We start from the raw sequence: 26265 nt of genomic DNA on the forward strand, positions 1-26265 counted from the left end.
TTCACCAGTCTGACAAAAGCTTAAAAGGCTATAAATACCAAGTGTGCTTTTAGTGTTTTTTTTTTTTTTTTTTTTTTTTAGCTTTTTAAGGAACCTCCGTACTGTTCTCCATAGTGACTGTATCTATTTACATTCCCACCAACAGTGCAGGAGAGTTGCCTTTTCTTCACACCCTCTCCAACATGTATTGTTTGTAGATTTTTTTTTTTTTTTTGCGGTACGCGGGCCTCTCACTGCTGCGGCCTCTCCCGCTGCAGAGCACAGGCGCCGGACGCGCAGGCTCAGCGGCCATGGCTCATGGGCCCAGCCGCTCCGCGGCACGTGGGATCCTCCCGGACCGGGGCACGAACCCATGTCCCCTGCATCGGCAGGCAGACCCCCAACCACTGCGCCACCAGGGAAGCCCTGTTTGTAGATTTTTTGATGATGGCCATTCTGAATGGTGTGAGGTGATAGATACCTCATTGTGGTTTTGATTTGTATTTCTCTAATGATTAGTGATGCTGAGCGAAGATGTGGCACATATATACAATGGAATATTACTCAGCCATAAAAAGGAAAAAAACTGAGTTATTTGTAATGAGGTGGATCGATCTAGAGTCTGTCATACAGAGTGAAGTAAGAAAGACAGAAACAAATACCATGTGCTAACACATACATATGGAATCTAAAAAAATGGTACTGATGAACCTAGTGGCAGGGCAGGAATAAAGATGCAGACATAGAGAACGGACTTGAGGACACGGGGGGGAAGGGGAAGCTGAGACAAAGTTAGAGAGTAGCATGGACATATATACACTACCAAATGTAAAATAGACAGCTAGTGGGACGCAGCCACATAGCACAGGGAGATCAGCTCGGTGCTTTGTGAGGACCTAGGGGGTGGGATAGGGAGGGTGGGAGGGAGGCATAGGTGGGGGATATGGGGATATATGTATGCATATAGCTGATTCACTTTGTTATACAGCAGAAACTAAGACAGCACTGTAAAGCAATTTTACTCCAATAAAGATAAAAAAATACCAAGTGTGAGTGAGGATGTGGCAACTGGGAGTTTCATACACTGCTGGGGGAGGGCAGCTTGGTACAACCACTTTGGGAAGCCATTTGGTCTCATCTTGAAATGTTGAATGTGCATTTAGCTTATGATCCAGCAATATTCACTCCTAAATCTTTACCACAAAGAAATTCTTATCTATGTTTACCAGGGATTGAGAATATTTACATCAGCATTGTTATGGTTTTATGTTAGTGTTTTTAAAAGCAAAAATCTGGAATCCACTGTTTCCAGATATCAAACGAACCAGATAATTGTTAATTAATTTATTAATTTATTTATTTTTGGCTGCTTTGGGTCTTCGTTGCTGCGTGTGGGCTTTCTCTAGTTGTGGCATGCGGGCTTCTCATTGCAGTGGCTTCTCGTGTTGTGGAGCACGGGCTCTAGGCACCTGGGCTCAGTAGTTGTGGCATGCGGGCTTCAGCAGTTGTGGCTCATGGGCCCTAGGGTGCAGGCCCAGTAGTTGTGGTGCACAGGCTTAGTTGCTCTGTGGCATGTGGGATCTTCCTGGACCAAGGCTCAAACCCATGTCACCTGCATTGGCAGGTGGATTCTTAACCACTGCTAATGGTTAACTTGTGATAATTAATTGTTAAATAATTGTTAAATTGTGATATAGTTTATATAAAGGAATACCACACAGCAGTGAAAATGATTAAGGTATTTTAACCACATCCCTATATGGATGAATTGCAAAAACCTTTTGAGTGTTAAAAAAAACCCCACAAGGAATGGGGAATTCTTGTACAGAGGTCAAAACCAGCTAACCCTAACAATTATGCTTAGAGATATATACATACATGGCAAAGTTACAAAAAGAAGCAAGTACATACTTAACATAAAATTCAAATAATTGTCACCTTTGTGAGATGGTAATTCATTGAGAAGGGACACATAGGACTTTTTAGTTCAAATCTTTTGTTCACTTATTCCCGTAAAGAATTTTGAGAAACTATGTATTTGTTCCTACATTTTAAAGTCACCATCTAAAAATGTTCATTATAAGTTGAAAGAGTTGCAAAGAATGTAATTTCCAGTGTTGTAAAATTTGACATTTAAAAATAAAACTGTCATATCTTGCTTTTAAAAGTATTCAATAAGATATAAAACTATAATTTTATACTGTTACCAACAACCATTTAAAACATATGTAAACAAGCTCTTTAACTTGTTAAAGAATATGGGGAAGGGGAGGAGGGATAAGTTAGGAGTTTGGGATTAACATATACACACTACTATATATAAAATAGATAACCAACAAGGACCTACTGTATAGCACAGGGAACTACTCAGTATTTTGTAATAACCTATAAGGGAAAAGAATCTGAAAAAAATAGGTATATAAGTAGGTATAACTGAATCACACTGCTGTACACCTGAAACTAACACAACATTGTAAATCAACTAATCTTCAGTAAAACAAAACATTAAAATATGTAAATCTTCCCTTTTTCTCTTTGAATAATATTTCTATCCTACTTCCTCCACAAGCTTTTGTCCTAATATATCTTTATGATCGAAACTCTTCTCTTGATTATCCTATCATACTTATCTAAAACAAAATACGCGTATACGTGTAATCTTAACATTTATTTCATTTTCTGAAGTCATAAGGCTCCAAGACTTAAAAAATTTACCTTTGTAATTATTATTAGTGCCCACTTTATCAAAAATTCTTAAATGTTATAACTGTTGATAAATAATCATTAAACACAAAAAGTAAAATTTATTGGAAATAAATCCTTTTTTTTGCTTATTTATTTATTTATCTATTTTACATTTTACTGAAGTATAGTTGGCTTTGGAAATAAATCCTTTTATAAGAAGAATCATGATCTTCTTCTATGCTTTTAATAAAGAGAATGGTTTATACTGGTAATAACTGGTGGGGCTAGCAGTTATTTCATATACTTTTTTTTATTAATAGGAGATATAAAATAATAAACATTTCATAGGATGAAATAATATGAGGATGCAATGTAATTACAAAGAATTCATAATATAATTGATAAAATGGCTTTTAATTACTACATTGAGTACCACATACCAAAATGGAAAGAAGTTACATAAAAATTTTAACTTTGGATTTTACCCAAAGTTATCCTGATATTTTTGGCAGTCCCAGAAAACATTCCAGTAACACTGAAAAGAATCAGAATCATTCTGCTTCTTCAGCTGATCAAGATGTTTTTATTTCCAGCAAATGACACACCCTAGGAAAGAGTATTGAAAATAGCTGAAAAGAAATGCTTGTTTTTAAATATATGAAAAAAGAAAGCCCAAGTTTTCAGTGTTGAGTATTTCTCATCCATGCTTTCTTTGTTTTTCTCTCCCAGGACTCTTCCTCATTCTTTGAAAATAAACTGGGGAAGAAAGAGGTAGAAAATTATCATTGCCACCCCCATCCTTATCACTACCATAGATCTGATTTCAGAACATCTTGACAGGAGCCACAATACTTGATTCTAAAATTCATGCTTTACCATTGACAGAAATATGCATAAAATGGGAAACACAGAAAGGCCTGTGGGTTTATGGTACCTCGCTTAATCCTCAGGAGACCTGGCCCATTTGGAGATGAGAGGGGTTCACACCCAGGACCCTGGTGCACTGTGAGATTTGCAATGGGTGCTTCGGTCAAGTGGGAGAAGGACTATTGGGAACTCAAGAGTTCTCAGGCAAATTGAGTTAAGAAAGAGTATATATGGAATTTGGGTATCTAGAAATAACTTACTTAAACTGGTGGATGCTTAGGTACCCCCAGAAAGTCCTTATGTACCTGAGTTGGGGTGGGGGGATGAGGGCGGTACAAGCCTTGGTTTGGAGAGCACTGTTGATGATATTCCTGATGTTCTATTTCTTGAAAGAGTTGTGGGAACATGCATATATCTTTAATTTGGTTATTTTAATTTAAATTATATATATATGTGTGTGTATATATATTATTACATTTACATATATAATGTATCTCTCAATAAATATAGTTTAAAAAATCTACAATGGTTGCAGGGCAGTTTTATTTCTCATCCACATACATGGAAACTGCAGCCCAGGAAGACTGAATTCATAGCTGTGACATTTGCCGGAAAATCTAAAATTTTCACAGCTGGCAGGAGAATCTCTTTCAGGGAGAAAATTATCTTTATGTAGGAAAATAATAAGTCCTTTTATAGGCTGGATTTTAAAGAGCTTGGAAGGAAAGAGATAGCTTAATTGTTTTACATTAAAAAATGAGGGAATTCAGATAAACCCTCACACATATGGTCAAATGATCTTCAACATATGGGTGTCAAGACTACTCAATGGGAAAAGGACAGTCTAAGATTGTGTTGAGAAGCTGGAAATCCATCTGCAAAAAACTGAAGTTGGACTCTTATCTTACACCATATCCGAAAATTAACTCAAAATGGATTAAAGACATACACATAAGACCTAAAACTGGAAAACTAGAAGAAAACATAGGGGAAAAACGTTATGACGTTGGATGTGGCAATGATTTTTTATATATGACAAAAAAGCACAAGTAACAAAAGTAAAAAGGGAGAAATGGGACATCAAACTTAAAAACTTTTGTGCATCAAAGGACACAATCAACAGAGTGAAAAGGCAACATACAGAATGGGAGAAAATATTTGAAAATTATATATCTCATAAAGGGTTAATAGCCAGATATACAGAGAACTCCTACATCTCAACAAAAAATCAAATAACATGACCAAAACATAGGTAACGGGCTTAAACAGACATCTCTCTAAAGATGATGTAAAATGGTTAACAAGCATATGAAAATGTGCTCAGCATTACTAACCAGCAGAGAACTGTAAATCAAAACCACAATGAGATTACCTCACACCCGTTCGGATGGCTACTACCGAATAAAAACAAAACAGAAAATAACAAGCGTTGGTAAGAATGTTGAGAAATTGGAAGCCTTGTGCACTGTTGATGGGATTGTAAAATGGCACAACTGCTATGGAAAACAGTACTATGGTTCCTCAAAAAATTAAAGAGAGAACTACCATATCATCCAGCAATCCCACTTATGGGGGATATACCCAAAGGGTTGAAAGTAGGGTCTCAAAGAGATATTTACACACCCATTTTGATAGCAGCACTATCACCATAGCAAAGAGGTGGAAACAATCCAAGTGTCCATCAACAGATGAATGGATAAACAAAATGTGGCCTTTACATATAATGAAATATTGTTCAGCCTTCAAAAGAAAGAAAATCCTGTCACATGCTACAACATGGATCAACCTTGAGGACATGAAATAAGCCAGTGACCAAAAGAAAAATATCGTATGATTCCACTTATAGGAGGTATCTAAGGTAGTCAAATTCATATAGAAACAGAAAGTAGAATGGTGGTTCCCAGGGGCTGGGGGAGGGGAAAGGGGAGCTGTTTAAAGAGTATAGGCACTCCTCTGCTCAAATCCTTGCAGTGGCTCCCGGTCGAAATCAGAGGAACAGACAAAGTTGTTGTAATGGCCCCCAAGGTCCCCATAGGCTGGCTCTCCATACCTCTCTGGCCCATCTCCTCCCTCTCTCCCCTCAATCACTCTGCACCAGGCTTCCTGGCAGCTTGTTGTTTCTCCACTCTGCCAGACCTACTCCTGTCGTTGGGCCTTTGTGCTAGACAGTTCCTCTTTCTGGAACAGTCTTTGCCCAGAAATCTGCCTGGCTAACTCCTTAGCTGCTTTCAAGTCTTTGTTCAAATGTGATCTTAATGAGGTCTACCCTGGCCACCCTATAAAACACTACAACATATGTACCCTGCATATACATATCATATACATATATATATATATATATATATATATATTTAATGTTTTTGTTGTCTTCCCCTGCTAGAGTATGAGCTCCATTGGGGGAGGTATTTTTGTCTGTTTGTACTTTAGGATAGTGCTTTATAAATAACTGTTCCTTAATAAACATTTGCTGAATGTCAACTCAATCTTCACAAGCAAAAGCCCTGTCTCCCCAAGTGAATCTGGGGAATGTTAATTCTGAAGGATGCACCACGTACACACACAGAAAGTCCTGTGGTCAACGGAGCTTGACGTTCCTTTCTTAGAGACTGCCAACAGGAGCACCTGCTAGTATGTTTTTGAGATACTCTGAAATAATTGACCAATAATGATGGAAATTGTTTCAAAGTAAATGAAAGTTGCAGAAATGGCACAATAGGTATAGGAAAGGCTTAGGGAATAGGGACAAATACCTAGTTTAGTCCTATAAATAACAGACTACAGTGTACACTCAGCATTTAGGGCTGGCCACCCTAATGTGCTGACACAGAGAGCCACGCAGGCTCTGAACAACAGGCTGGGTCATGAGGATTTAAGTGAAAAGTCATGAGTACCACTGGCCGCACTGATTGCCAGGAAACCATCCATCCCTTCATTCTAAAGCATTGTTGTGCTTGACACTATCATTGGGCCTAGGAATCAGGCAGCAGAACAAAGAGTGAAGAGTAAGGTAAAAATATGGGTTGAGGGAGCGTCCAAGTGGCCTCTGATCTGAAAACGAGGTCTAGGATTAAAGGATTAATGCTGGGCAGCTCCCTGAAGCCTAAGATGGCAGCGGTCTCAGCAACGACACCCACAGTGGGGCTGGGGCACGGGATGGAGAATGTCAGGACACCCAAAGCGTATCAGGACACCAAGCATGTCAGGACACCCAAAGGAAGTAAGAAAAAAAAACAAACAAACCTCTGAATATCCGAGATAGATAGCATAGAGCTTACTTAAAAACGAGGTACGGTCGGCCGTCCATACATATAGTTTGCATACAGTACTACGTTTTCCATCAGCAGTAGGTTGAATCCGCGGATGTGGAGCTCGCAGACAGGAGAGTCTACCGTAAGACTCGTGCTTCCATGGATTTTGATGTCTGCCGCACGTCCTGGAACCAACCGTCCCCGGATACTGAGGGACAACTGTACTTGACTTCTACAAGCACTCCTTAGGCATTCAGCCAAAGCCTAGCAATTTTAGAGTTCCCTAACTCACAGGAGAACCAGAATAGCAGTCAAGGCAGCAACAACCGAAATATGAGAGGAGATTGGAAAACTAGAAAGTAGACACAGTAATTGAAAAAGCTGACCTCTTTGGGCGTAGTTTAGTGTACGGACAAATTGTTGACAAGTCAATGGACTCCAAGACATCACTCTATTGCAGGATGGGCTCTTGACTCATCAGCAAAAACTCAGTAATGGTCACGAACTCCATTTAAGTATGCAGGGACATGTGCGATCCATTTTAGAAACCTCTCCTTCCCCAAAGGCTAAAGTTAAAAATAAAATGTTAGCTTGTAGAGGGTAAGCTCCGCTGAGCAGAGATAATTAATATTTTTTGAACAATTACTTGATGATGGGTTATTTCGTATATAATCTTTCCTTCAGTCCTTACACCAGCCACAAGAGACTGTAATTCTTTTTTTTTTTTTTTTTTTTTTTGCGGTACGCGGGCCTGTCACTGTTGTGGCCTCTCCCGTTGCGGAGCACAGGCTCTGGACGCGCAGGCTCAGTGGCCATGGCTCACGGGCCCAGCCGCTCCGAGGCATGTGGGATCCTCGCGGACCGGGGCACGAACCCGTGTCCCCTGCATCGGCAGGCGGACTCTCAACCACTGCGCCACCAGGGAAGCCCGAGACCGTAATTCTTATTTCCACATTATAGAGGAGGAAGCGGAGACTTGCAGAAGATAATTGATTTGCTCAAAGTCACAAAACTAGTAGAAAGCAGTACTGGTTTTCGGGTCCAGTTTTGCTTTGCTTTAAAGGCTGGGTTCTTTAGATTTTCATTACCTGTTTCTTTTCTACATTTTAGCCTCCAATCCTGCCCACTCAGAAGTTGTGCAAAATCGTATTTATAAATATCATTCTGTGTATTTTTAGTTAATGGTGTTTTGTTAGTGAGATTTATTTCTACATTTGCTTATCCGTGACTAATTTCTGCTTCGTATTTCTCATAACTGGCTTCTTTCAGAGGTTGGCATATTATTTTGGATTCTTTTGTCTTTAGACATATCAGCATCTCCCTGATGTAAGTACAGAGGTTAGCAGGCTGAGAGGATTTGTGTCGATTTATCTGGAATGACTAAATGATAGTATTCTCAGGGGAAAATGCTATGTTATGCAGCAGTAAGAGCTAAATCTAGTAGGTGTTCAGTTATATTAATTTCTTAATTTTTCTGAACATGAACAATTATAAAAACGATGTTTAACTGTGACCTCAACTCAGAAAATACGTTAGGCAGGTAGGAGGTAACAGATGGTCCAAGCAAACGCAGAATGGTTGAGCTAAGACGTGACGGAGTAGGGCACTGATCGCAAAATCTAAATTCCCTGTGGTTTTGTGTGGACGATGCTTAAAGAAACTGCTTAAAAAGCAAGAGTGATACCCATCGTGGGTCAGTTCAGACCATTCTCCGGATCAGATCTCAAATGTTAGGCGTGGAGTTAAATGTTCTATGCAGGCAACAGTTTCTGCCGTTTTCCTGAAGGTGGACTCCTAGTATAATAAAAAGATCTCTGTGTAATAAAAAGAACAATGGAATAGCCAAGTTTGAATCCTACTTTTGCTGTTTACCAGCTGGATAAGCTAGCTGCGATGTACCAGAAACTTCGTACTCTCGTGAATAAAAATGGAGAGGATGATGACATAATAATAAAAGTGATAACACCTGCCCTTTCAACCTCATAGAATTGTTGGGAGGATCAAAAGGGATGATATAACTGAGTGTGCTCTGTGAATACACAATATCATTACACGAATATGTGGTATTATTATCATGGTATTTTATTTTTACGTGGGTTATGTCCTTGTAGATGGTTTTAATTAGTTTTGTTGGTGATTATTTTTGATTGAATCATGAGAACTTATCTTCTTGAAGGGTTACACCTTTGTAAACTTTGAGGCTGATTTGAATTCAATTTTGTTGTTTGAGTATCTTTGGCTGGGTCTGGATTGGCATGAGACTGGTGTTGGATTTTTATCAGTCGACAGTATCACGCTGCCTCCCTGAAATATGCCAGATCCCTTTTCAGGTCTTTTTGTCTGGCCTTTAATTTTAGACCAGTCATCAGGATCAGCACTGGATCTTCTGGATGACTTCACATTCTGAGTATAGCTTCAGAAAGGAGATTAGAAACTTGACCTTGATATCATGCCTCATTCTACGGCAGACAGAGAACAGGTGAGACCGAGTGCCTGTAGCATCACCCCAAGCCACCTCATTTTTGAACAGTAAATACAGTGCTTTGTCCACAGGAATGACAGGCCTGTGGGTGTATGAGTGGGCCTCTTGATAAAGAGAGAAATGTTTTGTTTCAGAGGAGGCAACGTGGCATAATGACTGAGGGCCCAGGTTCTGGAATCAGACAGGCATGTTTTATTCAACCTCCCTAAACACGGCCAAGATACTTAAACTCTCCAAACTGCAGGCTTCTCATCTATAAAATAGAGATTATAATAACAACCACGTGGGTTATTGTCACTGGTAAATGAGAGAGCTTTTTAAAAGGTATATCTAACATGTAATAATTATTATTATGAATTGATCTCTGATGGAAACAGAGATAAAGGGGAAGGAAAAGAGAGTGATGAGTCCATGGTACAGCTCTTATACATCTTAGAATCATATCCCATCCTCCAGAAGCCAGCTGAATTAACCTATAGGGTAACTGATCCATTCTTTTGAGGCTGCATCACCTAATAGTTCTTTGAACATTAATTGTACTACAGTATCAGTAAAACAGAATTATTAAGATTTAAGTTCTGTGATGTTTTGTTTTCAAGATCTAAGCGTACTTCCTCCATTTTTAAGGGGAAATTTTAGACTAGATGATAATCTGTGTTTTGTTGAGCAGAAGAAAATCCGTGTAGGGCTAATCTTCTGTTTTTAAACCTACGCCAATGTGAAGACTAGTTTTTGAAGTCTGAAGAGCATAGCTTTGCGGAAAATTATGAGTGGTCTGAGCATTTGCTTCGTAAATACTACCCAAACTGGCCTACTTTTCTTTTCTGGCAGTTCACATTTAAGTGTTGACTTTTTTTTTCTTTTAACAACGCTGTCTAGCTCCTTCTGCCCTCAGACACCTCATGTAAGCTGTCATTTTGCTCAAGATAAGAGGAACATTGCTTCAATTCTGGTCAGTTTCTAGAACTGTGTGATATTTAATGAGCCTGTCTAGCCTAACTGAGACTCAAGCATATGCCTGTGTGTGTGTGTGAGTGTGTGTATATGTATGTGTGTGTGAGTGTGTGTATATGTGTGCGTGGTGTGAAAAGCAGATTGTCATCTGGTGGCGGTGGCCTCCTATAAAATCTCCATGGGGACAGGGAGTGGTGGGGACATGAGTTGAGAAACTCTGGCCCGGCCATTTAAAGTTCTGTGCAGCTTTTTGGTGATGAAGCTCTTCCAGAAGGCCAGGGTGAGGCCCAGCCTTGGAGGGGAAGTTGTTGTGACCATCTGACAGGCCTTCAGTTGGATTTGAAGCTGGAAGCCATGTTGATGACAATGTTAGTTCTGCCCCAAAGTTACTGGCCCCCTGTTTGGTTGGATTCTCCACCAACTAATCCACGGCTCTGTGGCTCCTACCAGCTCCCAGGAAACCGCTGATGCAAAGCTTTGGGCTTGGTTACCTGGTGAAGCCTAGAGATTGACACCAACTCAGTTTTCTTTGTTTTTTGTTTTTTCCTACCCATCTGATTTCCTGCTTTCCCGAAAGCCTTCTTCATCAGCGAGCATACAACAGTTCTTGGAAAGGATCAAGACGTTTATGATTCTCAAAACCTATTAATCAACTAAAGGTTTCCAAGTGCCAGTGATACACTTGGGTGTCTGAGGACAGAGAAGCGAAGGGGCCAGGTACCTCTTTTTAGAACCGGTTCTGGCAAAAGCTGATCAGAATGCACATAACTGTAGCGCCGTTTCTTACAGGGGTAAAAAGAATTCACAATCCAAAGGGCCGAACATTAATGGTCAGAAGCTAGCAGTCCTAGTGTCTGAGCCTGTGTGACACAGACCATGTCAGATCAGGGTGTAGGAAACTATGTCTTGCCCACAGGCACGTAAGGAGAAAAGGAGGCTGGGTGCTGGGGTGCTGGCTGGGAGCCCCGGGGTGTCCTTGGGCTTCGAGCCCCTGGCAGATTAACCCTTTGCCGCAAGGACTGCGAGGGAGAAGCCTTGCAAGGAAAGTGCAGGAAATCTTAGCCGGCGCGGGGACCGGGAGGGCCGCGGTGCCGACGCTGCGACGGAACCAGAACGGGGTGGGGTCAGGGTGCTCCCTAGCGCAAGGAGCCCGCCAGGGTGACCGGGATGGAGGTCGTTTCTTGTGGCGGGGAGGGAGAATGGGGAGCTCGGGCGAAGTAAGAGCAGAGGATCCTCCCGCCCCCGGGGCCGCGCGCCACCAGGCGCCGGGCTAGGCGGCGGCGTCCCTGTCGTCGCTTTCCCTCTCGGGTTGGCCCGGGCAGGGCGGGCCGGGTGGCGCTCGAGGGCCGGGCTCCGAGTCCGCACTTTTCCTCCCTCCCTTCCTCCCTCCTCCCGGGCAGTCCCGGGCGGCCGGGCCAATGAGCGGCGAGAGGAGGGGAGCGGGAAGCAAACGCTCTCGGCCGCAGCCCTCCTGCCGCGCCCGCGGCCACTGCGCCAACGCCAAGTTTGCGCCCCGAGAATTTTGCGCTGGGTCGCGTCCTCCGGCTCGCCGCTCGGTCCCCGCGAGCCAGGCGGCCGCGCGGCCCTCGGGACAGCCACCCGCGCGCACTCGGGCGGGAGGACGCCGAGCGGGGTGGCGCGGCCTGGGGCCGGGGCTGCCGCCTCCCGAAGATGCAGGATGGCAGCAGAGCCTCCTCCCAGCCTCTCCTACCGCACCACGGGCTCCACCTGTCTGCACCCGCTCAGCGAGCTCCTGGGCATCCCTCTGGACCAGGTAACGGCGGGCGGGCGGGCGGCCCTCGGCTGGGGCGGGAGCGCGGGAACCCTCCCGGAGCCGGAGCGGGCGTGAAGCCTGCGGGGGTGTTGGTGGGGATGTTATCTACCTCCGTCCCCGCCCCCATAGCAGATTTCACTGCTACAAACTAGACAGGTGGAGTTTTGTTTGTTGGTTTTAAATTGATGTTTTTCTCCTGTAAGTGTGAAAAAAATTGGTATACCTTGCACAGAAGGTTCGAATAAACTTTTTTGTTTTGTTTGAAGTTTTGGGTTTCCTCGTTTCCTGTAACCCAGGGCTAAAACATTCTGATAAATGACTCAAGTGTTTCTTTCATCAGTGTAGTCAGGTCTTTATTATTTTTAAGTTAGATGAAACTACTTAGAAACTGAACCTGAGTGATCTATATGCAAAAGCCTGTAGCTTTTGAATGAGAGACCTGGGTTTTCTGCAGTGAGGCTTGTGAAATCGGGTTGACAGTTATTTTGTACCACCTGTGATCAACATCGTCAAGGGAGGAGGGACACAGGATGCTGTGGTTTTCCGAGGGCCTTAGGTTATTCAGTCAGTCTACCCTCGGGGGTCCAGGCTCCCTAGTAGGACAGGTTAGTGGGAGAAGAGAGGCACTGTTGCAGGTATTTGGACTGTCCAGCAACTGTCTGCTACCATTAAAACTGAAAATGGCAGCAAACAACAGTAATTCCAGGTAAGAAATTTTCCCAAGGGTTGAGGCTATCTTAACCTCTTTTCTTGTCTCCTTAGGTGCTGCAGGCTAGATAGGCCCTGTATTTAGCAGTGAGTCAATAAATATACAGTTGACCCGCGAACAACACGGGTTTGAACTGCATGGGCCCACTTATATGTGTATATTTTTCAATAGAAAATACTACAGTACTGTACCATCCGAGGTTGCTTGAATCCACAGTTTCCGAGGAACCACAGATACAAGGGGCCGACAGTAAATTATAGACAGATTAACCCCTATATAGTTCAAGGGTCAGCTGTATGTTATTTAAATGGAATTGGGTAAGGCATGCTGGAGGACGGCCCGCTAGTGATCTTTTAAAAAATTCTTCTTTCCTTCAAACAAGAGTATACCTGCTGCTCTTTCCACTCACATTCCCTCAGCAATGAGGAAGTGAGACCTAGATGTTTCCCGTACTCAGATGCTGTTTACTGAGCCACCCTTCCACCTGGCTCCCTCTGAGGATCTGATTCAGAACTCCACCTGACCTGACTGTCGGCCATCAGTTGTAAAATCCAGACGGTCAGGAAATTGGGAGAGGTATCAGCTGCTAACGCCTGTTCTTGTAGTGAGAGTGTAGTGACTGCCAAGGACCTGCAAAGGCAGAAATAATAGCAAATTCTTTAGCCCTGAAATGAAATATAACTCAGAGCTGAATTTCCTTCAGGGGAGTTCGTTGGTACTTACCCCTCTACTCTCCATCACAATTTATTTTAATTGCATTTTCCATTTTCAGCAATTCAGCACAGCTACAGAGAAGAGGAATCCAGGGAGGTTTTTTGTATGGAAAGAGTTAGATTGTTAATGAATCCCAGAGATTGACGACTGAGAGGTGCCTAGGATGATGTTATTAAGTGCTTTGTAACTGCATCCACCCTCATCTTCCATCTCCTGGATTTCTGGCAAAGGAATTCTGGTTTTAATTTATAAACAAGAACAAGAGAGCCTGTGGGATGTTTAAGGCTGGAAGGAAGGGATTTCTGGGATGAACTGAAGGAAAAATGTGGGCGATAGGCAAGGAAGGAGCACCTGTGATCTCTTAGATCTTAGGAAACCCCACTGCCCTCCAGCAGGGTCAAATCTAAGCAACTCTCAGTGGAAGAAGCACTGAAAGGGCAATGCCCCAGCTGGCTCATTTCAGGCCGAGGGAGAATCCCAAACCATAAATAATGTGGTTTGAGGCTAAACTGTGGCTTGAGAGTTTGGAAGCTTGATGTGTTTTTCTCCCTCGCACTTTCAGGGGCTTTTTAGTTGTTAGACTGACTTGGGAGTAATTTGTGCTCTGCCAGAAAACTTCCTTTATGACTGCTGGCTGGTATTCTACCCTCCTGGAGCCTCAGAGTCTTCACGTGTAAAATGGGAGACGACAAAAAGACCTACATTTTGGAGCCGAGACATTTTATATAGATATAAAATGCCCTACAGTCCTTGTATCAGACAGGGTCCTGGCAGGAAACAATTCAACTCAATGGATGGCAATGAAGAAACTTTGATGAACTACTTAGAGAGGTGTGGGTGGCATTAAGGGAACCAATAAAGGAGGTTCAGGTACCAAGACCTGGGCAAGGGAAAGGGAAGAAAGTCCTCTTGCCAGGATACAGGGGGGAAGTAGAGAGAGAACCTCAGCCCTTCTGCTCCCCATCTCCTGGCCTTTCCATCTCTTTTTTCTTGCGGTACGCGGGCCTCTCACTGTTGTGGCCTCTCTCGCTGCGGAGCACAGGCTCCGGATGCTCAGGCTCAGCGGCCATGGCTCACGGGCCCAGCTGCTCCGCGGCATGTGGGATCTTCCCGAACTGGGGCACGAACCCGTGTCCCCTGCATCGGCAGGCGGACTCTCAACCACTGCGCCACCAGGGAAGCCCCCTTCCATCTCTTGCAGTGGCCCCCAGTGGGTGGCTGGCCTGGGGCACCTGGGCGATGTGGTCTGCAGGGGCTCCCCCTGGGGCACAAAATTGGGAAGAGAAAAGTGGAGCCAGGTCTGGAGGACAGTCCTAGGGTGAGAGCCCAGTCCTTGATACATGTTTGCTCCTGGCCCATTAAAGAGTGACTTTTTATTGGCCTTCGATTTGCTAACAGTGGTAAAACATATACCTCACGTTGTCCAAGTGGTTCTTCATATGCCACTTAAAGATAGTGAATCCTGGGCTTCCCTGGTGGCGCAGTGGTTGAGAGTCCGCCTGCCGATGCAGGGCACACGGGTTCGTGCCCCGGTCCGGGAAGATCCCGCATGCCGCGGAGCGGCTGGGCCCGTGGGCCATGGCCGCTGAGCCTGCTCGTCCAGAGCCTGTGCTCCGCAGCGGGAGAGGCCACAGCAGTGAGAGGCCCGCGTACCGCAAAAAAAACAAAAAAAACAAAAAAAAACATAGTATGAAAAAAAAGATAGTGAATCCTTTTCTTAATGTCTTAACATTTCACACGTATATTTTTAATTTCTGTATTGATTGCACTTGTGAGAATGTCTTTGGCTTCTGGGTCTCCCTGTGTCAAGTTGTTTATTATTTGCAAAACCTGAAATATCTGTTGAGCATTCTACTATGTGAGTGAAGAACTCTTTTTTTAAATATTTTTACTGGAGTACAGTTGATTTAAATGTTATGTTAGTTTCAGGTGTACAGCAAAGTGAATCAGTTATACATATACATATATCTACTCTTTCTTAGGTTATTTTCCCATATAGGTTATTACAGACTATTGAGTAGAGTTCCCTGTGCTATACAGTAGGCCCTTATTAGTTATCTATTTTATAAATAGTAGTGTGTATATGTCAGTCCCAATCTCCCAATTTATCCCTCCCCCAACCCTTTCCCCCTGGTAACCATGTTTGTTTTCTATATCTGTGACTCTGTCTTGTAAATAAGTTCATTTGTACCATTTTTTTTAGATTCCACATATAAGCGATATCATATGATATTTGTCTGACTTACTTCACTCAGTATGACAATCTCTAGGTCTATTCATATTGCTGCAGATGGCATTATTTCATTTTTTTTTATGGCTGAGTAACATTCCATTGTATACATGTACCACCTGTTCTTTATCCATTCATCTGTTGATGGACATTTAGGTGGCTTCCATGTCCTGGCTATTGTAAATAGTGCTGCAGTGAACATTGGGGTTGCATGTATCTTTTCAAATTATGGTTTTCTCTGGATATATACTCAGGAGTGGGATTGCTGGATCATATATATGGTAGCTCTATTTTTAGTTTTTTAAGGAACCTCCATACTATTCTCCATAGTGGCTGTCTTTAATTATTTTTCATCTGATTCTTCCATTTATCTGTTCTGTTAGCTTATGGGGGGAGCCTGTGTGCAATTGTGACTATACTCAGGAAAAGTCTATGGTTTTAGTTTCCAGGGACTTTTACTAGCCTGGCCTCCTCCTAAAGATGTTAAATGCAAAATCATCTTATTTAATTAGAGACTAGAGCACAGCAGTTCAGATCCAGAGTATAGGAAATGGATGACTTAGGGGCCTTCACAGGTGCCTCACAGATGAGTTTGATGAAAACTGCTTTTCTAGAATGAGTTTCTTTCGAGCAGATGTGGAGCTCGGGCAAAGAACTGAGGATGACTATTTTGTTTGATTTTTTTTGTTTAAATCATCTGCTCATGCCCTCTCCACTCGGTTTTGGTCGTGGGGTATGGCATGATCTGTCTTTAAACTATCCTAGCCTTCGAAGTTTGCAAAGTTGACTCAGCTACCAGGATAGACGCGGTAATACTGACGTTCCTAATTTGTGTGGTACACGGTCGTATCCTAGGAGCTGTGCAAGAGGAGAAATTTCTGGCTTTAAGGAATTTGCAATTTGGTGGTGGGGAACTCTGAGTGCCAGGAAATGATTTTTGAGATTAAAGCAGTCCAGGTTTAGGCCTATTTATGTAAGCTTGTGTTACAGTTTAAAAGGCAAGATCAGTGAAGACCAGCTCTGAAGGCCTGACCCTCTCGACTTATGGTGATATCAGCAGTGGGTTTTGATGACTCCACCGGGGCCTCTGACCACAGTGTCTGTACCTGCCTGGAGCTTTCAGTCATCTGGTTGGTTCTTTTGCCTATTCTTGGAAAGCCCAACCCTCAATTTTCTCTTCTTATCTAAGTCTTGCCCTTGGTTAAAAGCCCAGCTCACATTCCACAGTCATTATTAAATCAATTAAATATTTATTTAACACAAGTAGTACCAGGGACTTGGTCAGGTCTTAAAAAAAAAAATCAAGGTTCCTATCCTTGAAGAGTTTATACGCCCATGGAGGAGACAAAAGACCTATAGAAGTGCTATGTCCTCACAGACCTATGTAGGTACTAATAGAGGTTTGTAGGTGGTACCTTAGTGGAACAGAGAAGGGAAAAGCCACAGGACACCTTGGACTCTTGTGGAATTTACTGTTTACCTTTGACACGGTTTATATTTGACACTTGACACAAAATGTTACCTTATTTTGTTAGGTATCCTGCCTGGTTTATAATACTGAGTTTCAAACTAATTTAAAGTCTCCTTGAAGTCTAGGTTTTATCTATCCTGGTATTCCAAGCAAGTAGTAGCGTGCTCAACAAATGCTTATCATTAGTAGCAATATATGCCAATGCTGATGATATACATGATCAGACTTTGATACAGAATCTTCTGTTTTTAAAGTGGAGAGAGGTGGATCTTTGTGGGAGGGGTGGGGAGGGTCCTCTACCGAACATTCCCCCTGTGGGTGCTGCCTCCAGGCTGTACTCTTGGGTTTCTGACTTGAACAATCTACTCTCCACCCTGGGGCTTTCCAGCTGACCCCAGGCTCAGGATGCATATGGCAGGTCACAGAATGTCCATCCTGCAGAGAGCCACTTCATTCATTTTTTTGGCCTACGAGGCTAGGTCTCCTCTCCCCACTTAATTTCCCTTTCACTGTCTGATAGTGAAATCGTCGGCTTATGGGAGGAGCATCATTTGGTTAGACTACAAACAGCAAATACTGAGTTTCTGCCATGTTCCAGGAATTCCTGGGACTGGGTGAGGCTGTTTCATTCAAACATGAATAAAATAGGGTCCATCCTCGAAAAACTCATTGTTGGGTGGGGTGGGGACACAGAAGTCAACCAATGTTGCTCCTGTGTGGTGCCTGGACCTGCAGCATCAGCCTTGAAACTTGTTAGAAAAGTTATTCTCTGCCTGGCACCCTGTCTGCTGCTCTGGGCACAGACCCAGCCAGCGGGGGATTTCATGAGCCCTCTCGGTGGTGCTGGGATGCCCCAAAATTTGAGAACCACTGCTGTATGCAGATAAATGGGATACAGATTAATTAAGCGCAGTGGAGGCGGGTGAGGTGTGGTTGGCAGAGAGCATCTCACAGGCGGGGAGGACCACGAACTGGGTCTTGAAGGCCGAAGAGGTATTTGTCAGGCAAAGTGGGTAGAAAGAACAGCACATACAGAGGTGGGGAGGTGTGAAACTGTGCACTTCGTTCAAGGAACTGAGTCCACTGAAGTGGCTGGTGAGGCTGCCCTTGTGAAGATTTTAGGACTCTAGGTTGGGGACGGAGGCAGGGGTCACATCATGAGGAAGCTCGGAGGCTCTGGTGAGGTGTTTGTACTTCACCCTGCAGAGACCAGGGGGAAGCAAACTATTTCTATAACGGGCCAGACAGTAAATATTTTCGGCTTTGCAGGCAGTACAGCCTTTGTTGCACGACTCAACTGTGCCATTGTGCGGTGAGAGCAGCCATAGACAGTATGTAAATCGTTGGGCCTGGCTGTGTTCTCGTGAAACTTTATTTATGGACTGAAATTTGAATTTTATGTAATTTGCACATGTTGTGAAATTTTCTTCTTTTGATATTTTTTTCCCAACCCTTTAAAGATGTAAAAACACGTAGTTAACATGCAGGCCACACAAAACAGGCAAGGGCTGGATTTGGCCTGAGGACTGGAGTTTGAGACCCCTGTTATAGATAATTTTCCTCACGTTTGGTGGATGGACCGTCATCAGTATCTATTGCGAAATATGCTTCTGGGATTTGACTCAGACCTAGTGAATCCAAATACATTTCCGAGTGACAGGGCTGCCCAGGTGATTCTTGTGCTACCTGAAGTTTAGAGGCATTACTACCATCCAAGGGAAGGCATTGAAGGGTTTAAGATGTGAAAGGATTTTCATTTTGTGAGGTGGGGCAGGAGGTCATGGCTGAAGGAGGCAGGGATGGAGCAGGGATTTTTGACAATGGGTGGATGTTTAGAGCAGTCTTAATGGGGGAGCAGAGAAGGAGCGTCCTGGGGTCAATTTAATGGGTTGCTGAGTATAATCGACGCACTGAAAATCAAACATTTCAGGATTTGTGCCAATATGTGGTTTTTGTCTTTCAGCAGCTCCTTGTAGGAGCAAAAGTAAAATAAATCGCTGGACGTTTGCAGGGAAGGTTGTTGGAACGTTAAGAAGTAAGGGTGTTGAAAGATGCTGACAGGTAGCTGGAGGTGATGGCAGTGAAAAGGGAAACATTTGGAGATTGGAGGGACTTTGAGGGGCGGGTGCAGGGGAAGTGAGAGAGCCGGGGGCCAGGATATTTAAGATGAAGATTCCTAGGGAAGCTTCCCTGGGCAAGGATGAAAGTCAGGGTGTGGCCATGGGAGAAGGGGTGAAAGTCGATTCAGTTTAGCAAGTTGAGGAACTGGGGAATTTGGTTGATTGTCCTAAACATTGAAGCTGCCTAGGTGACTGGGGATGTGAGGTGGAGAGAAAGACTCTGTGCTACCTAAACTCTCCAGGAATGTGGAGGTAGATTGGTAGATCCTGACAATGAAGAAGGACCAGAGAGGGTATGACAGGCTCTGCTATCAGGCACTCAGCCAGCCACTCTCCAGGGCGCATCTCATTTAATGTTAGGACGCAGAGTGGGGTCTGGAGGGAGGTGCTTCCTGGCTGGAAGGACGGTGCCTCTCAAAGGGCGTTAGAAGAGCTCTCTTAGCCCCTTTATCAAAGGAGGCAGCAGCTGAGCCTGTTGAGCGGGGGTCAGCCTGCTCTGTTCTTTCAGTCCCACCACCCCCTGTTCCCTCCAACCGACACCATCCTAGGGCCCAGTTCACACTTGGCACTACTTAAACACTTTATTGAATAAATACAATACCAAACAAAATGCATTCAAATGCTTTCTAAAGAAGTCAATTTTAAAGGTCTTTCCATTCAGGTTAATGACAAACACAGTAAAGGCAGATACGCTACTTTCACATAATTGGCTGATTCTATACAGCACTTATATCTTTTAGTCCACAAGTATATTCTTAAATGACAGAAGGATGGTGGAAGAAAAATGGTCCAAAGCAGCAATGGGGGAATCTGGAAAAGCAGTGACTTTCTTCTCTCTCCTTGCCGTTTGTGGTGGTAAAATGGGAAAGCAGACGCCTGGGGGCGGACAGTTCTCCCTCAAGGCTAAGAGGGAGGGAGAGAGCTGGGAAGACACCGAGGCTTCCGGGAGCAGAGCAGACTGAGGGCTTTGAGGAGGACCTCGGAGCCCATGACTGCAAGCCTGCATGCCGGGCACAGGAGGCTCAGGGATGAGCGGCGGGGTGCTTGGCAGGTAGAGGGGTCCCCGGGGGCCCCAGAGTCCTTTTAAGGCCGCGGCCAGCGACTCACCCTGGGCCTTGTGGTCTTTCCTGGAGCTGCACACAAAGAGGGTGGGCAGCCTGGGAGCTGGGCAGGGCTCGAACCCAGGACTGCCTCTGCAGACTTTGCTCGTAGTCACTGCCCTGCATCCCAGCCGCTGCTTCCCTGGGCGCTGTACCATCAGTGCAGCGGATGAGTTCTTTCCTGTGCCTCAGATCCACTGCGTCGTTCACACCTTCCAGCTTCTGCTCACACTTTTTCCTCTGCCTGACATTAGTCCTCATACTCATCCTCATTTCCTTTTTCATCCCCTCCTGTCTGCTCTCTGGAACCCTGGCCTTGCTCTCTCCTCTCCCCTTATAGATCATCCCCCCCCCTCCCCCAGGGCCAAATAGATCCGATTTTATTTTCTTTTTTTCTCCATAGCACTCTCTCCATACTGTATGTGCTTCTCTTTTTGGTGGGAGAGATTATGTTTATTGACTTTGTATATGCATATCTACTTGTCTGCATATTGGTTATGTGTGTGTTTCTGTCTTTTTTAAAAAATTGAAATATATAGTTGATTTACAATGCTAGTTTCAGCTGTACAGCAAAGTGATTCAGTTATATGTGTATTTTTCAGAGTATATTCCATTGTAGGTTATTACAATATATTGAATATACAGTACATATATTCCCTGTGCTATACAGTACAGCCTTGTTGCTTACCTATTTTATGTATAGTAGTTTGTATCTGTTAATCCCATACTTGTAATTTATCCCTCCCCCCGCCCTTTCCCCATTGGTAACCATGAATTTGTTTTCTATGTCTGTGAGTCTCTTTCTGTTTTGTATATAAATGCATTGGTATTATTTTTTAGGTTCCATATATAAGTGATATCATGTAATATTTGTCTTTGTCTGACTTACTTCACTTAGTAGGATATACGCTAGGTCCATCCGTGTCGCTGCAAATGGCAATATTTCATTCTTTTCTCCCACATGGTGCCTCTTACTTTATGTCTCAGATATTTATCGTCTTGCTGCCCTGCCTGATTCTGAGAGGCTTCTCTCTGTACTTGCTTATGGAGTACCGGATGCCAAATATTGGGCTAGAAGGGGATACAGAGATTAATTAGGATCTCTGCCTTCTAGGAGGCAAACCAATACGCACTTGGTAAATTACTTTATTACGTGTAAACTCTTGTAAAGCAGTGTGCTCAATGCTCCAGAAAATGTGTACGTGTGGGCCTCAGCACTCCTGGGCCTGTCCTGGGGAAGGTGAGGGGAGCTTCCTGGGAGCTGCTGCTTTAGAAGGAGAAGGGGAAAGTGCAGCGGTGAGGCCAGGTGGGACAGGCAGAATATGCCAGGAAGAGGAAGCTGTTTGAGCAAAGGTACTGAGGCTGAGGAAAGATGACCTTTCTTCTTGGGCAGTGAGTGAGGCTGCATCTTAGTCATCTTGGTATGCTTGTTAGTACGAAGTAAGAACTAAATAAACTTGGTTCCCTTGAAGTGGAATTTTATTTACATAATTTGCACTGGAATGGATGACTAAGTGATGATAAAATTAGGAGCCGGTTCTTTTTACCAACTGGTTAAGCCTGTTTATTATTTGGACCCTACACTTCAGATCGAATAGGCCTAATTTCTGATTTGAGAGTTAATTAATGGCCCCATTACTGATAGTTAAATGTGAATCTTGGGTTGTTTAAATATAAAATTCTCCATTCCCGTTTTCATTATGTGGAGTTGATAGATGCATTACTTACCATTATAAAGGCAGATATTAATATCATTTTTTTGGACCAGTTGTCTCAAGTGTGTGTGAACACCATGTACAGTTTTCCTTTTGCAGTTTGAAGTCAAGTCATTTACATATAGAAAGTGCTGTATACCCAAGTACTCCCAAGTGTTTTTGAAGCACAGCCTCTGAATTACATTTATAAAGAAAAATTTCATGGAAAGATTATAAGGAGATACAATCTGGAAATATCTTTTTGTAGCAGCAACTTGTAAAAAGAATTCAGTCTGTGTAATTTAATAACAGTATTTGGTTGTATGCTTTTCAGAAGCTTTCTATTTTAAGGAAGTCAACCCTTTCAGTAAACAAAACAAAGGGAGAACTTGCTGCAGTCTTGTTAATGACAATTTCTAGTAGTTTTGCCAGGATAGCAGAAGGATAGAGAATAATCAGCGGGAAAAGTAACTTCAAGTAGTTTATTCGGGTTAAAAATGTGCTTCATTAAAAGCCCACTATCCCGTAGGGCTTAGAAATGTGATCATCTGCCACAAGATGAACTCTTTAACCCATTTTAGTTAGCCAAAAAATAGGCACTCGGTTAATCATTTACCGTCTTCCTTATAATAGTGGGGCTCTGCCTATAACTTTGTTATCAGTGGTTAATCATTTTTTGAAGTATGGTTTTGAAAGTCCACACAGCATAAAAGGGGCTCTCAGTGTTGCGTTAGGATTTCTGGCTGGGGGATGGTGCTGGGGATTTTGCAACCATCATATTATTACAGATACTCCATTCTCCAGCCTATTTACCAAAACAACACCACAAAGCTCGGGTTTGAAAGCTTCATTTGAAAAAGGAGCCAGGGGTACATTGGAAAAGTTTTGTTCAGAGAGTTCTAACTTCTTATTTCAAACAAGTAATTAAAAAATGAGTGGTTGTCTCCCCCCCACCCCTATTTTTGTCTCATTCATCATTCTGTACTTCTCATTTGAAACAGTCAGCAGAGGTATACAACACAAGGTTGCTAAGGCCTAGAGGAAGTTGCTAAATTCAAGTCATTTTGTGAAATTTTATGAAGTGGTTTAACTGTGAGTGTCCCTGGGTTGAGACTTCTTTCGTCCAACGACTTTTTTTTTTATCCCTGGCATCATTTTTTGCTCTGTCTTTTTAAAAATTTAATTTCATTTATTTTAAATATTTATTTATCTGTAATGTTTTGTGTTTGATTAATTTTTTTGGTTTTTATTTTGTATAAATACAGTTTAAAAAAATGAGTTTTCTGACTAGGTAGCTTATGTACTTAGTATCAAACCACAAGGCAGAAAAGGGGGTATAATGAAAGGTCAGTCCCTGTGGTGTACACCCCCCTCACGCCCCGCCCCCAGTTTGCAGCTGCTCAGATCCGCTCCCTGCTGGTGGCCAGAGGTGGGCGAGGCTGCCATGTACACAGAATCTTTTTGTCTTTTCTGACACAAACGAGAGTGTACGGTTCTTCCACTCTTCGCCTTTTTAAAAAAACTTAACAGTGTCTCTTAGGGATTGATTCATATCTGCATCTACAGAGTTCTTGTGACGTTGACTTCCTTTCTGCCTTTTCTGAGAGTTCTGCTTCTCTGCTTCCAGGAACGGCCTTGTCCTTTAGCAGACGCTGAAAGACGCTGGTGGGGGTGGGTGATGAGTTTGGAGAGGGGTCTCCCACATTGGCATGGTCCCCAGGAACATGGAGAACATGGGGACCACGTTCAGTGGGGCAGGTGGGGCGACGGGATGAGCACTGAGCTCAGGACGGGCAGAAGATGGGCTTTGCCTCCAATTTCCCTGAGAGGGAGAGCGTACACTCTGGACTTAGGCATGAGGACATTAAAGATTCCCTTTCCCTTGTGCCCCAGGGATGAAAATGGTTCTGCCTCCCACTGACCCGGTGTCAGCGGAAGTTTTGGTCTCTCCGTCTCCTGGAAATGATGCTCTTTAAGCCCAATGCAGCTCTAAAATTCTGTGATTCCAAGATCTTCAACAGTAGCAAGGAAGGCTTGGTTTTAGATTGTAAAGAAACACTTCTTGAGGGTAAAGGCCCCCCTCCAAGGCCTTTTCTTTCTCTTTTTACTTTTCAGTGGATGTAGCTAAAAGGATTGTATCTGTATATTTTCCTTCCTTGTTTCTCCCAGTGAAATGAGTGCATTTCCATGCATGTTGGCTGAAGCGAATTGACCTTCAGGGCTCTGGAATCTCTCTTCTTCCACCTCCTCCTTAGAGCAAGGTCAGAACGCCTTAGGAATTTGTGTGCTTTACAATGGAAATAAGACCGTGTGAAAAAGAGCTTCTGTTTCTTGTTTACTAGAGATGTTGAGCTGGTTTTCCTCCCTTCTCAATTCCAAAAGAGAATCGCCATTCATCTCCAAACAGTAAGTGTTAACCTGCCTGCAGGTTACTGAACAAAAGGGAAGCAAATCAATTTGTATATGAAATTCTACTCAGAGAGCTGTTTTCTACACATTGTGGAGGGAGGAACAAGAAGATTTTTCATTTTCTTAATGTGTAGGGTCTGGGGGTGGAGTTTATGAAAAGAGTATAATAAAGGACTATTTTGTAACCTCAGCCTTATCGAGTTAACATTTACCTCAGTTTTATAGTGAGCCTAAGTTGCAAAACTTAAGTTGACTTATGTGTTTATCTTTCTACTGAGGTATTGCGAGCCTTCATAGATATCTTTATCCGATGGCCAGTTTTGTTATCTTAGTTTGAAAGAAGGGCGAAAGGAGGCTATAAACTAAAAGTAATCATTTCATCAAGATACCAGGTGGGACCCAATTTCACTGTCATAACCAATAATGAATTATGACTGTGCATCTTAGCTAGTGGAAACTGCAGAGAGAATTAGAAAGACAGTAGTGGGCTGTAAAATGATTTAGAAATTGACCACTTACAAGTTTTTAGGAGAGCTGGAAAACCAGCTCTTGTGTGCTTGGCAACCCTCAAATATTTATTAGAGTTATATGTGTCGAGACTTGGTTCTCTGTTGCAGAGTTTCTAGATGATATGGAGAAGTTAGAAACGAGCAGGAAAAATGGTTCTAAGAACAACTGGACTGAAGGTTCCTAAACAAAAAAGGAAATGAACTTGAGTAAAGGAGTTGACAAAAGATGGCAAGAGCCACAGACTGTGGAGTAGCCATCAGTGAGGACCATAAAATGCCGGTTAGGTAACCATGGATGGGGTGTGCCACTGATGCGCCTCATTTCCTGAAGAAGGCCTTGAACTTGATGGCCTCAGAGAAGTCCTTTGTTGTGTCATTTTGTAATTATCCCTCTTTAGCTCGAGGGAAAATACTAAGGGTCTCACCAATATTTCAAGAAGCGACTTGCACCTCATCTAAGGTTTGCCCTTTGCTTCATAATAATAGATCACATTCTATGGTAATTAAAGAAAAACAAACTTATTTTGGAATAATTTAAAATTCACAGAAAAACTGTGCTGATAGTACAGACAGTTTTTATATGTGCCTCCCCCGGTTTTCCTCAACGTTAGGTACACTTGTCAAAAGTCAAACATCAACACTGATAGAAAACCATTAAATAAATTCCAGACTTTTTGAATTTCACCCATTTTTCCACTAATGTCCTCTTTCTAGTCTAGGATTCTGTACCTTACAATTCACCCATTTCAAGTGTACCAGTCAGTGTTTTTTTTAGTATATTCACCAGGTTGTATAACCATTGGCATAACCAAGAGAAGTCTCAGGAGACATGACAAGTGAATGCAATGTGGTGTCCTGGATGGGATCCTGGAGCAGAAAAAGGGCATTGGGTAATAAGCAAATCTGAGTAAAGTATGGGCTTTAGTTAATACTAGTGTATCAATATTGGTTCATTAACTATGACAGATGAAACCTTTATATGTAAGGTGCTAATAATAAAGGAAATACGTTGTAGGATATATGAGAACTCTCTGTATTATCTTTGCAATTTTTCTGTAAATCTAAAACTGTTCTGAAAAATAAATTTTATTTAAGACATGATGCTTTTTATTTTAAATCAAGGATTGTTAGTTGTGCTATGTCTGTGAACATTGGGACCAGCATGCTTTTAGAGAATTTTCGAGTCAGAAGAATGGAAAGAAAGCACACAGTTACACTGGTATGTGTCTGTGCTTTACTTTAAAGTCAGATTTATTAAAATCATTGCATGCATCTAAGTCACTTTCAGTAAAGATATAAAGGACTTTTGGTTCATCCTGA

At 42.9% G+C, this 26265-nt stretch overlaps 1 protein-coding gene across 2 annotated transcripts in view; it reads left to right on the top strand.

Moving 5' to 3' along the window:
- Nucleotides 1-11655: 11655 nt before the first annotated feature.
- The window catches only part of MBOAT1 (membrane bound O-acyltransferase domain containing 1), a 112819-nt gene continuing 98209 nt past the window's right edge, over nt 11656-26265 (top strand). The window contains exon 1 of one of the 2 annotated variants that reach the window (XM_033434825.2): nt 11656-11989. In XM_033434825.2, the coding sequence (XP_033290716.1) occupies nt 11894-11989 (96 nt within the window). In that variant the 5' untranslated portion in view covers nt 11656-11893. The remainder of the gene's footprint in view (nt 11990-26265) is intronic. The other variant, XM_004273532.4, reaches the window with a different exon arrangement.

Source organism: Orcinus orca, chromosome 10, assembly GCF_937001465.1.
Source record: "Orcinus orca chromosome 10, mOrcOrc1.1, whole genome shotgun sequence".
NCBI classification, from domain to species: Eukaryota; Metazoa; Chordata; class Mammalia; order Artiodactyla; family Delphinidae; genus Orcinus; species Orcinus orca.